At 36.4% G+C, this 11,253-nt stretch overlaps 4 protein-coding genes and 1 non-coding gene across 6 annotated transcripts; 4 read left to right on the top strand and 1 right to left on the bottom strand.

Moving 5' to 3' along the window:
* The first annotated feature begins 186 nt into the window (after positions 1-186).
* On the top strand, positions 187-4,917 carry elpc-1 (Elongator complex protein 1). The gene is made up of 12 exons (NM_001377580.2): positions 187-246; positions 294-379; positions 429-488; positions 547-758; positions 810-1,044; positions 1,095-1,383; positions 1,430-1,777; positions 1,951-2,294; positions 2,381-3,026; positions 3,176-4,261; positions 4,311-4,480; positions 4,736-4,917. The coding sequence occupies exons 1-12, from the start codon at positions 192-194 to the stop codon at positions 4,838-4,840; spliced, it is 3,636 nt and encodes a 1,211-aa protein (NP_001364720.1). The 5' UTR covers positions 187-191; the 3' UTR covers positions 4,841-4,917.
* A 369-nt stretch (positions 4,918-5,286) lies between these two features.
* On the top strand, positions 5,287-8,128 carry Y110A7A.15 (uncharacterized protein; the record flags this gene model as incomplete). Of its 2 annotated transcripts, NM_001383048.1 has the most annotated exons (7): positions 5,287-5,319; positions 5,371-5,483; positions 5,537-5,707; positions 5,760-5,907; positions 6,022-6,638; positions 7,183-7,302; positions 7,406-8,128. In NM_001383048.1, the coding sequence occupies 7 exons, from the start codon at positions 5,301-5,303 to the stop codon at positions 7,661-7,663; spliced, it is 1,446 nt and encodes a 481-aa protein (NP_001370524.1). The 2 variants fall into 2 exon arrangements, with proteins under 2 accessions (NP_001370524.1, NP_001367600.1); NM_001380082.1 differs by lacking the exons at positions 5,287-5,319; positions 5,371-5,483; positions 5,537-5,707; ... (1 more) ...; positions 6,022-6,638; positions 7,183-7,302 and having other exon boundaries at positions 7,466-7,663.
* 21ur-11275 lies at positions 5,336-5,356 on the top strand. The gene has a single exon (NR_050104.1).
* Positions 7,877-8,991, top strand: Y110A7A.21 (MARVEL domain-containing protein). Its single transcript, NM_001083149.4, has 5 exons — positions 7,877-7,919; positions 7,971-8,049; positions 8,182-8,349; positions 8,394-8,498; positions 8,760-8,991. The coding sequence occupies exons 1-5, from the start codon at positions 7,906-7,908 to the stop codon at positions 8,898-8,900; spliced, it is 507 nt and encodes a 168-aa protein (NP_001076618.1). The 5' UTR covers positions 7,877-7,905; the 3' UTR covers positions 8,901-8,991.
* On the bottom strand, positions 8,856-11,196 carry aap-1 (SH2 domain-containing protein). Its single transcript, NM_059121.9, has 5 exons — positions 11,023-11,196; positions 10,716-10,975; positions 10,269-10,534; positions 9,610-10,041; positions 8,856-9,529 (listed from the first exon to the last, which is right to left on the bottom strand). The coding sequence occupies exons 1-5, from the start codon at positions 11,193-11,195 to the stop codon at positions 9,092-9,094; spliced, it is 1,569 nt and encodes a 522-aa protein (NP_491522.1). The 5' UTR covers position 11,196; the 3' UTR covers positions 8,856-9,091.
* Between the last annotated feature and the right edge of the window lie 57 nt (positions 11,197-11,253).

Genomic DNA, 11,253 nt, shown 5'->3' with positions numbered 1-11,253 from the left:
AGAAAGTTGCCATGGGCAAACAATTGTTTAAAAAATGGAGAAATTGACAATTGTGAAAAAATGGCCTAGTTTTCTGATGAACTAGTCCGCAGTTGAAATTCTAGGCCATCTTGATTTTTTTTAACTAAAAAAGTTTCTTAACAGTTTTCCGCTTTTTTCTCACTGTACCAAACCATTTTCTTGCAGAAAATATGAAAAACCTACAGATTGGAAGTGTAAAAACTTTTGAAAATCCAGAGATCGCAGGTAAAAACAATTAAAATAGTTTAAAGGTAAAACTTAGTGCGTTCCAGGTGCGGACGATTTCGCAGTTCATCCCATTCTTCAAACGATTGCTGTTTCAACGAAAAATGAGCTTTTGCTGCTAGAAAACAATTTGGTGAGACTTTTGAAATATTTTTGTGACAAAATGTTGCGAAATTTTGCAGATCAGCAGCACAATCAAATGGGCCGAGCAACGCCGTGAATTGGAAGTGATTTCCTTGTCGGTAGGGAATTCATTTTTGAAATTTAAATATATCTAAAATCTAAAGTTAATTTTTTCAGTTTCGAACCGATGGAAATCAAATAGTGGTGATACTTGCTGACGGACGTGCTTTGATCGTTGAAGATGGGGAAGTAATGGATCTAGAAATAGCCGAACTGACCGACACAACTGTTTCAGCAGCCGAATGGACCGCCGATGAGCAAACACTTGCTCTTGCTGATAATCAAACCCTTTATCTTGCAGATTCTTCTCTTGTTCCTTTTGCAGAAAGGTATCTAAATTTAAATTGAGATGAACAATACAATTATAATTTTAATTTCAGACCACTCATCTTCTCGGAAAATGAAAGAAAATCTGCACCAGTTAATGTTGGTTGGGGCTCTGAGAGCACACAATTCAGAGGATCCGCCGGCAAACTTAAGCCAGGAGAGAAAATAGAAAAAGAAAAGGAACAAATCGAGCAACATTCAAGAAAAACGTCAGTGCATTGGAGATGGGACGGTGAAATTGTCGCCGTTTCCTTCTATTCAAGTCAAAATGACACACGAAATTTAACGGTAAGTTGGGAGATCAAAATTTTCCAAGTAATATAATACCTTTTTTTTAGGTTTTCGATAGAAATGGAGAAATTCTGAACAACATGAACATTCGAAATATCTACCTCTCCCATTGCTTTGCACACAAGCCAAATGCGAATCTTTTGTGTTCAGCTATCCAGGAGAACGGCTCCGATGATCGAATTGTAATCTATGAAAGAAATGGTGAAACAAGAAATAGCTATGTCGTCAAATGGCCGGCAAACCAGATTGAAGATAGAAGAATTATCGAGAAAATTGAATGGAATTCCACTGGAACCATTCTGTCAATGCAGACTTCTCTGGGAAAGAAGCATCAACGTAAGAGTTTTGCAAAGCTCCTAAATAAAAAATAAAAACTTTTCAGTTGAATTCTGGCATCTCTCCAATTACGAATTTACCAGAAAATGTTATTGGAAGTTCTCGGAATCAATAATTTGGAAGTGGAGTACTGTAGAATGCCAAAATATTGAAGTTCTTCTGGAATCTGGTCAATTCTTCTCAGTTCATATCACACCTACTGCTTCATTCTCTGACGTTATATCACAAAACGTTGTCGTTGCAACTGATGAACTTCGGATGTATTCATTGTGTCGGAGAGTTGTGCCTCCACCAATGTGTGATTATTCAATTCAATGTCTATCTGATATTGTCGCTTATACAACGTCAACTCATCACGTTCATGTTATCACATCGGATTGGAAAATCATTTCATGTATGGTGATCAAGGGTGTCATCGAAACAATTTTCGACCACAAAATTATGAAAATTTCAAGCTATTTTTCAAAAAAAAAAAGAGAAACTACAGTAATCCATTTTTTAGAAAAAAATATATTTTAGAAATTTTAAAAGTCCCTTCACATAAAACTTATTTTGCTTGTTTTGCAGTCAGCCAAGACACAGATGGATACAAATTCAACAGCGACCGTGCTTCAATTGATGAAGTACTACACACTGAGGTTACGGAAGGGATTATCTGTGGATTTGTGTACGATGAGCCATCAGAATCATACATTATTTGGAACGTTAGCCACGGAAAACATCAAATCAGTCGAGTTGGTGCTAATCCAGAAAAAATCTTCGAAGGAGAAAATATTGGGTGGATTGGAGTAAATCCCTCAAACAAGCACGTTGAAATTGCATCAAACGATGGAAAGTTTATTGACTTGAATACAAAAGAAGAATTGTTCAAAATTGACAAGTTCGAGTCTACCGAAGTGCATTTTATACAGGTTTGTCACGGAATATTGGTAAAATTCAAGTTTTTTGATTTCTTGAGACTCACGTTAGATGATATTTATGAATAAGATTTTTTTAGAACCATCACGTGATTCAAGTGGACAACTCGATGCTTTTCCTCGATTCGGAGCGTGTTTCCCAAGACGCTATTTCAATTTTAACTCGAGGCTCCGATATTCTTCTGATCGATTTCGATAATAAACTGAGATTCATTGATGCTGAATCAGGCAAAACTTTAGAAGACGTTCGTAACGTTGAAGCAGGCTGTGAACTTGTTGCATGTGATTCTCAATCAGCGAATGTTATCCTACAAGCTGCTCGCGGAAATTTGGAAACTATTCAACCACGTCGCTATGTTATGGCTCACACTCGTGACTTGCTCGATCGAAAAGAATACATTGCCTCATTCAAGTGGATGAAAAAACACAGAGTTGACATGTCATTTGCGATGAAATATAAGGGAGACGATTTGGAAGATGACATACCAATTTGGTTGAAAACTTCAAATGATTCACAATTCCTTGAACAACTTCTTATCAGTTGTACTGAAGTTTTCGAGGATGCAGGATCATCTCTCTGTATGACAGTTGCACGATATGTCAGAGATTTGTCGGATGCAGAAAAGACAAAGATGTTCCCACTGTTGCTTACTGCTCTGTTACGATCGAAACCATCGAAAGTTAACGATTGTTTGAAAGAAGTTCAAGAGCATGTTGAGAAAATTGGTAGGTTTTAGACCACGGGCGTCATCGAAAAATCAAAAAAAAAAATTAGAAAATTAGCAAATAAAAGGTTTAAGAACCCAAATTGAAAACCGACACCCTTGTTTTAGACTGAAATTTTGCAAATCTTGAAGAACGAACTTTTTTTTCAGCTGATCGTAAGGATGTCTTCACTCGAAACAGTCTACATCACATCTCATTCTTTGTGCCGGCTAAAGAGCTCTTCAACTGTGCTCTATCCACATACGATTTGAAGCTTGCTCAGCAAGTTGCAGAAGCTTCAAATTACGATCCAAAAGAATATCTACCAGTTCTAAACAAGCTTAATCGAGTTATGTGCACACTTGAACGACAATACCGTATTAATGTTGTACGAGAAGCTTGGATTGATGCAGTTTCCTCATTGTTTCTGTTGGATTCAAGTAAAGAAAGAGGTTCAGAAGAGACATGGTGGAATGATATTGAAGATATAATTCAAAGGGAAAAACTATATCAAGATGCACTGACCCTTGTTAAGCCAGGAGATCGAAGATATAAGCAATGTTGTGAGCTGTACGCTGCTGAATTGGAACGAAAAGTTCATTGGAGAGAAGCTGCGTTGTTTTACGAACTTTCTGGAAACTCGGAGAAAACTCTGAAATGCTGGGAAATGTCACGAGATGTTGATGGTCTTGCCGCATCAGCTCGTCGACTTGCAGTTGATGCTGGAAAGTTGAAGATTCATGCAATTAAAATGAGTACAACTCTTCGAGAAGCACGACAGCCGAAGGAATTGGCGAAGGCTCTGAAATTGGCCGGTTCGTCGAGCACTCAAATTGTACATGTTCTCTGTGATGCGTTTGAATGGTTAGACGCGAGTCGAGAAGTTGAAGTAGGAAAAGAGGAAGCGCTGAAAAAGGCTGCATTGAGCAGAAATGATCAAGTTTTGATGGATTTAGAACGAAGAAAAACTGAATTCGAGAACTACAAAAAGAGATTGGCTGTAGTTCGAGAGAACAAGTTGAAGAGAGTTGAACAGTTTGCAGCTGGAGAAGTTGACGATTTGAGAGATGATATTTCAGTTATTTCCAGTATAAGTTCAAGATCAGGATCATCGAAAGTTTCGATGGCGTCGACTGTTAGAAGGCGGAAGCAAATTGAAAAGAAAAAAAGTTCACTGAAAGAAGGTGGTGAATACGAAGATTCAGCATTGCTCAACGTGCTTTCGGAGAATTATCGATGGTTAGAGAATATTGGAAGTGAGTTTTGCTTTCCCTGGAATTTTAATATATTGTGACATATTTTCAGATGAGCTATCCCAATTGATTCTAGTTTTGATAACAGTTGGAAACTTCCCAGAATCTCTTAAATTGAGAAGCGCTTATGATGAATTTGCCACGAAGCTTCAGAAAAGCAAAGCTGCAATCTGGCCTGAAAGCCTGTCGGTTCAGCATCTTCCAGGACCACTTCATGCACTGGTAATTAAATTTGAAACGCTAAAAAATATTATCAAAATATATAAACTGACATGTGAAACGTGGCTTATTTTTTATTTTGTTTTTTATTTAAGCTCCTCCCATTTTTTAAAAATAAACTAATAAATTAAAATTTCAACGAAAGGTCAGGAATGGGAGGAGCTCCTCGAGGAGCTTAAATAAAAAACAAAATAAAAAAATCCACGTTTCACATGTCAGTTTAAATATTTTGATAATACTAATTGTGTAAATTTTCAGTTTGACCCAAACCAAGAGCCGTCGCCTATCCCAATGCCTCCCATATTCCGGCTTGAACCTGAACTTGTCGCTCCTACATCTTCATTTGCTTCAGTTTTCCCATAAATTGTTGATTTTGTTTTCTTGTATTGTTCTGTTGTTAACCGTTCTCTTGTTATTGGTAACTAAAGTTTTTATTCACAAAATTGTTCAACTTCATAGTTTAAATTTTCTCAGCAAAGGAAATATGGAAGAAAATGTTCTGTAAATTTTATTTAAATTATTCAAAGAAATTGAAAGACATTTTTTTTGGTAAAATAAAAATTTTAAATAATGCATTTCTAGGCTTCCTGAAATTAATTCTTCGCGCGCGAATGTCTCTTCGACTACAGTATTCCCGAAACCTGCACATCAAAGTGACAAAATGCGTTGGCAATTATTTACTTTTTTTGTAATTTTTGCCTAAATTTCCCGCTAAATAAATCGTGTTTTTTAAATTTAAATGAACTTTGATCCTTCTCCTTTTTTCCATAATTTGTTAAATATTTATGAAAACATTCAATGATTTTCAGCACAGCTTCACAATATGAGCAAAAAGGTGGATGGTACGTAATTAATTAATAAAAAATTTCGGTAACAAGCAACACCTATTTCAGATCTCGATCCTTCGGAGCTTGCTGAATTGACTAATGTCCTTCACCAAATAATTGAAGAACCTAGAGGTCGTGTCAGACTTGATGAAAAGCAGCTCGTCGTCGTAAAAAAAGCTGTACGGAACTTATTAATCAGAATATTATTTTTGGATCATTTTCTACTTTTCAGTACGATTGCAAAATAATCGAGAGAAAACTTGGTAACGCTATTGCATTCAACATCGAGCAGCAAAAGATCGAAGAGGTGAAACGAGAAAAAGATCGACAAGCGAAGGAAAGAGAAAAGAAACCTATCCTTCCCAGTAATAAAGTCACTCGTGTCACGTTCAAGGAACAGGATGTGAGTCGTTCATATATTTTTGAAATTTTCATTAAATAAATGTTATTTTCAGCTTTCGATTTCATTCTCCTGCGTCCAAATTAGTAGCCCAACTACCAGCAATGGCGGGAACCAACAAATTGCGAATAGATCGATGCTAAAAGCGAGTCCAAACACTACAAACGTTGATTATATCTCGTTCATATCGGAAGATGGTGGATGTGAGTTGTTGCGGGGTGTTGATGTCCCGGCAAGATTTTAAGCTATTTTTAAAATCACTGCTGGAGATAGACTCCACTTTCCAATCGAAAATTATTGACCGAAATACATTGCAGATTTGATGATGAGAAATAAAACGTTTCCTGCGCCGGATCTACTCAAAAATGAACCCCTCGGATATCCATTGGGAGTTGCCTACGACGAGATCCGTAATGATTGGCTAATTTGCGATCGAAATATGAACAAGCTACTGATTATGAACGTCGAAAAAGAGGAAATACACGTATGCAAGGGTGCCATTCAAAATCCAACCGCTGTGATTGTGTTCAAAGAAGGAGAAAGTGCGGCCATTCTGTGTTCCGATAAACCTAAGAACCTTCACAAAATTGTTATTTACAACTTCAAGGATGGAGGCGATTCGATGAATGTGTTCGCATCATACGATGAAAGAATTTACGATATGAAGCATCAATTACGCGGTCTTGCAATTTCGGTTGCCGGAAATATTCTTTCTCTCGAATTGTCATATACATCGAAACGCCTGCGAGTTTTCAAAAAAGACGTTGGAGGACGCGGTTTCGAGCTTTCTGGAGCAGTTTCCCCGAGCTTCATCGCTAGTTATCGTTCAACTGTTGCGATTTCGGATCTTGGATGTAATAAGGTGTTCATTTGCTGCTTAGACGACACAAATTGGAATAATATGTCATTCAATACTCTTCGAGTTCTCGAATCGGTTAGTTTGAAATTGAAAAATCATTTTTTCTTATTTAAAAAAACTGTGGTGTTTCTAACAATTGTAGTTTGTAGCCTGTGTTTTAGAGAACACCTTTTTGTTGCTTTTAAAGCGATTGTGGGCGGACAATGTCGAAGTACTGGATTACTGTAGTTTTGAAAAAAAATTCACTTTTGAAGGGATAGTCAGCGGATCATCGAAAGATTTTTTTCAGATAAAATCGAAAAAAAAATGATAGAAAGTTTAGAACAAATTCAATTTTTGTTTATATCGATGAGAAAGAACTTGAGAAAACATATAATTTTATTTAAGAATGTTCAATTTTTGTGAAATATCGAAAAACCAACACCCTTGACTATATGCGTATTCAAGGAAAAACGTGTTTGGCTTTTGAAGTAATTATTTCGGGATACTGTAGTTAAAAATTGAATTTTTGGTTTTTGAAAAATATTAGAGAGATGGTATGGTGTGGTATTACTGTAGCTTAAGACAATATGCACTTTTTTTTGGTATTAATATATTATTTCAATGACACAATTTTCAGTCACCTGATCTGCCGATAGATCAGCTCGCCAATGAAACTGGATTCCGATTCGTCTCCGGAATGCAATTCGACCAAAATGGCTATCTTCTCATTGGAGATGCAAAAGGTCATTCGATCAAGGTTAGAATTTTCAAAAAAAGTTTTTCAAGTATATGGAAAATTTTTAGATTTTTTTTGGTTTAAAATAAAAAATTTAAATTTAGAATATTTTTAAATGTTTCAGCTGTTCGACACTGACTACAGTTTCCTGCATCGTATCTCCAGTGATTTTCCTCTTCCCTATATGTCTTCATTCCATGTAAACAGTAAAGGCCAAGTAATTATCCTCGATGTGAACGCGGAACAGAAGCTTCACTGGGTGAAGATGGAGTCGATCGACGAAATTCAGAAATGGTTGCCACCGAAAGCTGAAAGACGTCCCACGCAAGGATTTTATCAAGCAAATGCTCGTCGAGGTGAATTCAAACGTTCACAATTTTGAGTTTTGTCGATTTTTCTGGATGTTCTCGTTTGAACCAGCATTTCATTTCACTTTCTACCCGACGTTTTTTTTATAATTGTTCTCTTTCTGTTCAATTTTTTTATTCAAATAATTCTTCAACATTCATAAACTACCTCCCCCCTATAATAAGCTCTCCCTATTAAATCAATATAATATTGACTCATAATTTCTTATCAGTTTTTATTGAGTCAACAACTCTCATTTCTAGACACTCTTTCCCCATGCATCCATCGAGGTGAACATTTGAGTTTCGATTCTTTTAATGTTTTTTATCCATAACTTTCAGAAAATCTGCATTTCCAAAACCTAAATTTGAGGTCTGGAAATTTGCAAAGTATTCCTCTGCTCTACAGATTTTTCAAATTGTGAGTTATTTCAAGTACTTTTTATCTGTTGTTGTTGAATAGTTTTAGTTTAGTAATGAACGTATTTTTAATATATATATATATATGTTTTGTGCAAGAAACCAAAAACTTAAAATTAGCATGGAATTCTAGTTTGGAAGCTTCGTATCCCTTGTGCTCATTGGACTTGTTGGCTCACAGTTTGCTCCAACATATGCTGCTCTTTTGACATGCGTCTTCGCAATAATCGGATCATCTGTATTTTTGTTGTGCGATGTTTTTAATATTAATGAGACTGAACCAGATGAATGGGTTTTTTGGGTAAGAATATATTGAATTATTTATTTTTTTCGAGTTTTCTACAGGAAAGCGTCTTCATTTCATCATTCTCATTTTTGTTCACAATCAATACACTGACCATGTTGTACAGTTCGATTCGATGGAATAATACGGCCTGGTGGCTGGCAACGGTATGTTATGCAAAATGTGAAAACGCGCTCCACGGCAATTGACAACGCCCGCCCCCAAACCATGGGTCTCGTTAGATATTTGTCGGCAAAACCGTAAATTCAAACTTTTTGACTTAATTCCGCCACTTTGGCGAAATAAGCAAAAATGAAAATAAAAACATTTGAATGTACGGATTCGCCTCCAAATACCTAACGAGACCCATGGTTTGGGGGCGGAGCGTTTTCAAATTGCCGTGGAGCGCGAAAGAAAATCAATTTCAGGTTGTCTGCGCTTTGGTGACAGTCTCGTTTCTTCTCAGTCTGTTACATGTGATGAAAAACCAAACGAAAGGTCATATTACTGTTAAACAGGAGGAGAATGTTGTGCGATTTAATACGCGGATGAACCGCCGACGGATTTGAATTTATATCAATAAATGTACAATTTGACAATTCATATAAATACTGATAATAAATACATTTAAGACACAAATAAAACGTAAGTAACTTAGAAGAAAGTGATCAGAGAACTGTGGGTTTACTATCAGATCGGATGGGGGACAAGTGGATGTAATTGAACCGAGTATATGTAAGTAATTGATTTAAATATATAACTATTCCGGGATGGATTTAGGAAGAGTAGTTGGATGAACCAATCGGGAATCAGATGATGAAGGAGTATCCGGAGATGGAGAATCCCATGAATCCGGTCTTGGTTCCGGTGATTCAGGTGGCTTAGTGGGATCATCAGTGAGAAGAGCCTTCTCCATATATTTCCTGGATATTGGCAAAGCCGTAAAAACTTGTCCGGGTCCGTTACGAAGAGGTTTTGAAGTATCACTTGTGACAGCGTCAAATGCGGGCGTACGAAGTGGAGTTTTGATAGCATCCGCGTGGGTTTCAAGACTGAAGTGAGAGTAATAGCGAACGAAGTCACTTATAGTTGTCAGGTAGACATTGCTGTGCTCGAATCCCCATCCTTCTTCGTTTTGTTCGATTAGACAATGTGAGACACGTTCTCCGTGAAGTACACTCAATACGAGCTTATCACCCTGAAAAATATTCAATTCAATTCAAAAATTAGCGTGAATGAGGATGAAAAGTTATTCTTCTGATAAAATCATAAACTAACATGAGAAGAGGATCCTCGAATCAAGAAAATACCATCTTGTGGCTCTCTTTTCAATCCAACAGCCTTGTCAAGTTGAGCGATCCGATAGCGAGCATGAATCAGAGCATTCGCAGCATTTTCCTTAGAAGTTCCACACATCAAATATTGTGCCGGTGTCCACTTCAATTCCATATCGACAAGAAGTTGAGTGACTTTCGTTGGCTCACTGTTTATCATTTCCGCTCCAGCATCAAGCATTGCAGCCATTCTCGAACAAAGTGCTGGTTCCATTTTATCATAGACTGCACTACGAAGTTCCATAAGCTTGCAGAGTCGTGTTTTTGAATTGGATCTTTTCATCGCGATTTCATCCAAAATTCCGGAGAGCGTCTTTTTCTTATCCTTTGATGACGTCAGTTCAGTGTTTATTCGTCGAATACTTTCTTCCACAAACTGCAAAATAAAAAAGATAAAATTCAAAACTATAATGGTTAAAAATTGAGGATTTGCTCTAAAATCATTTTTAAAAAACCGAGAAAAAAATTGAGCAAAAATTAATAATCCAGCTTTGAAAATATTGAGTTTTGGCTAAATAACAATTTTAAATTGAACTTCTTTTTTTTGCTTTAGAATTGTTTTTTTTTGGTTTTGGATGTTTTTTTTCTTCAAAAAACGCTTACTGTCTTATTATTTGCAAATGCTCCTTTGAGCATTTCACTTGTTGTCTGCGATCCCTGTATTTGTGTAACGACGTCTGTTTCAGCTTCTAACAAATTATTCAGTTTTCCAAGTTTAATCTCATTGTCCCGAACTGATTGATTCAAAGCATGATAGAGACTTTCAGCTCGTTCCATTTCTTGATGAGCTGAATCATATAGCTTGGCTCCTCTCTCAAATGCCAAATGTACTGCTCTCAAATTTTCCATTTCCAAGCGTTCTCTCCAATCTAAAAAAAGCATTAAATTTACTAATTTTTATTTTTTTCAATCACTCAGACGCGAAATTTTGCCACTTTCGCGATAAAAATATGGTACGAGGTCTTGAAACGACAAGAGAAATTCCGCAGCAATTAAAGTTTGAAATTACAGTATTTTTAAATTTAGCGTTTGCGTTATAAAATAATTTACCATGATCATTTTTTGCACTGAGAATCATACGCTGCTGAAGTTGCCCCTTCTTGAAAAATGGTTTTCCATTTTGAGAGTTACGACGAACAGAAACTGGATATAAAAGACGAACATCAAGTGCATCATTGAAAATATTGAGAGAAATATTTCGATGAAATTCAATTAATCTGACAACAGAATCGTGAGTTAATGAATCTGTATTGAATCCGCATTTTCCATCTTTAACAACGATTCGGAGAAGTTTCACTTGGGCGGCAAATCTGAAAAAAGGACTATTAATATTGAATACTAATTTTGAAAAACCCACTTCACAGAAAGTGTATAATCTCCAGGTGTACTAGCATTTCTCACAATAAATGATCCATCAGGTTGATCAGAAAGTGCTTTCGAAACTGCAGATCTATCAGCATCAGCCCAGTACCATCCTTGTTCCATAAGACTATGAGTGACTCCATGAGGAGTTCCAGGTGTTGTGCTCATTCTGAATCCTTATATATATATATATATATATAATTAACGGAGGAGAAGAATCTGTGGT

Source organism: Caenorhabditis elegans, chromosome I (genome assembly GCF_000002985.6).
Source record: "Caenorhabditis elegans chromosome I".
Taxonomy (NCBI): domain Eukaryota; kingdom Metazoa; phylum Nematoda; class Chromadorea; order Rhabditida; family Rhabditidae; genus Caenorhabditis; species Caenorhabditis elegans.
The sequence above is the reverse complement of the archived record's forward strand: the minus strand, read 5'-3'. Positions and strand labels throughout refer to the sequence as shown.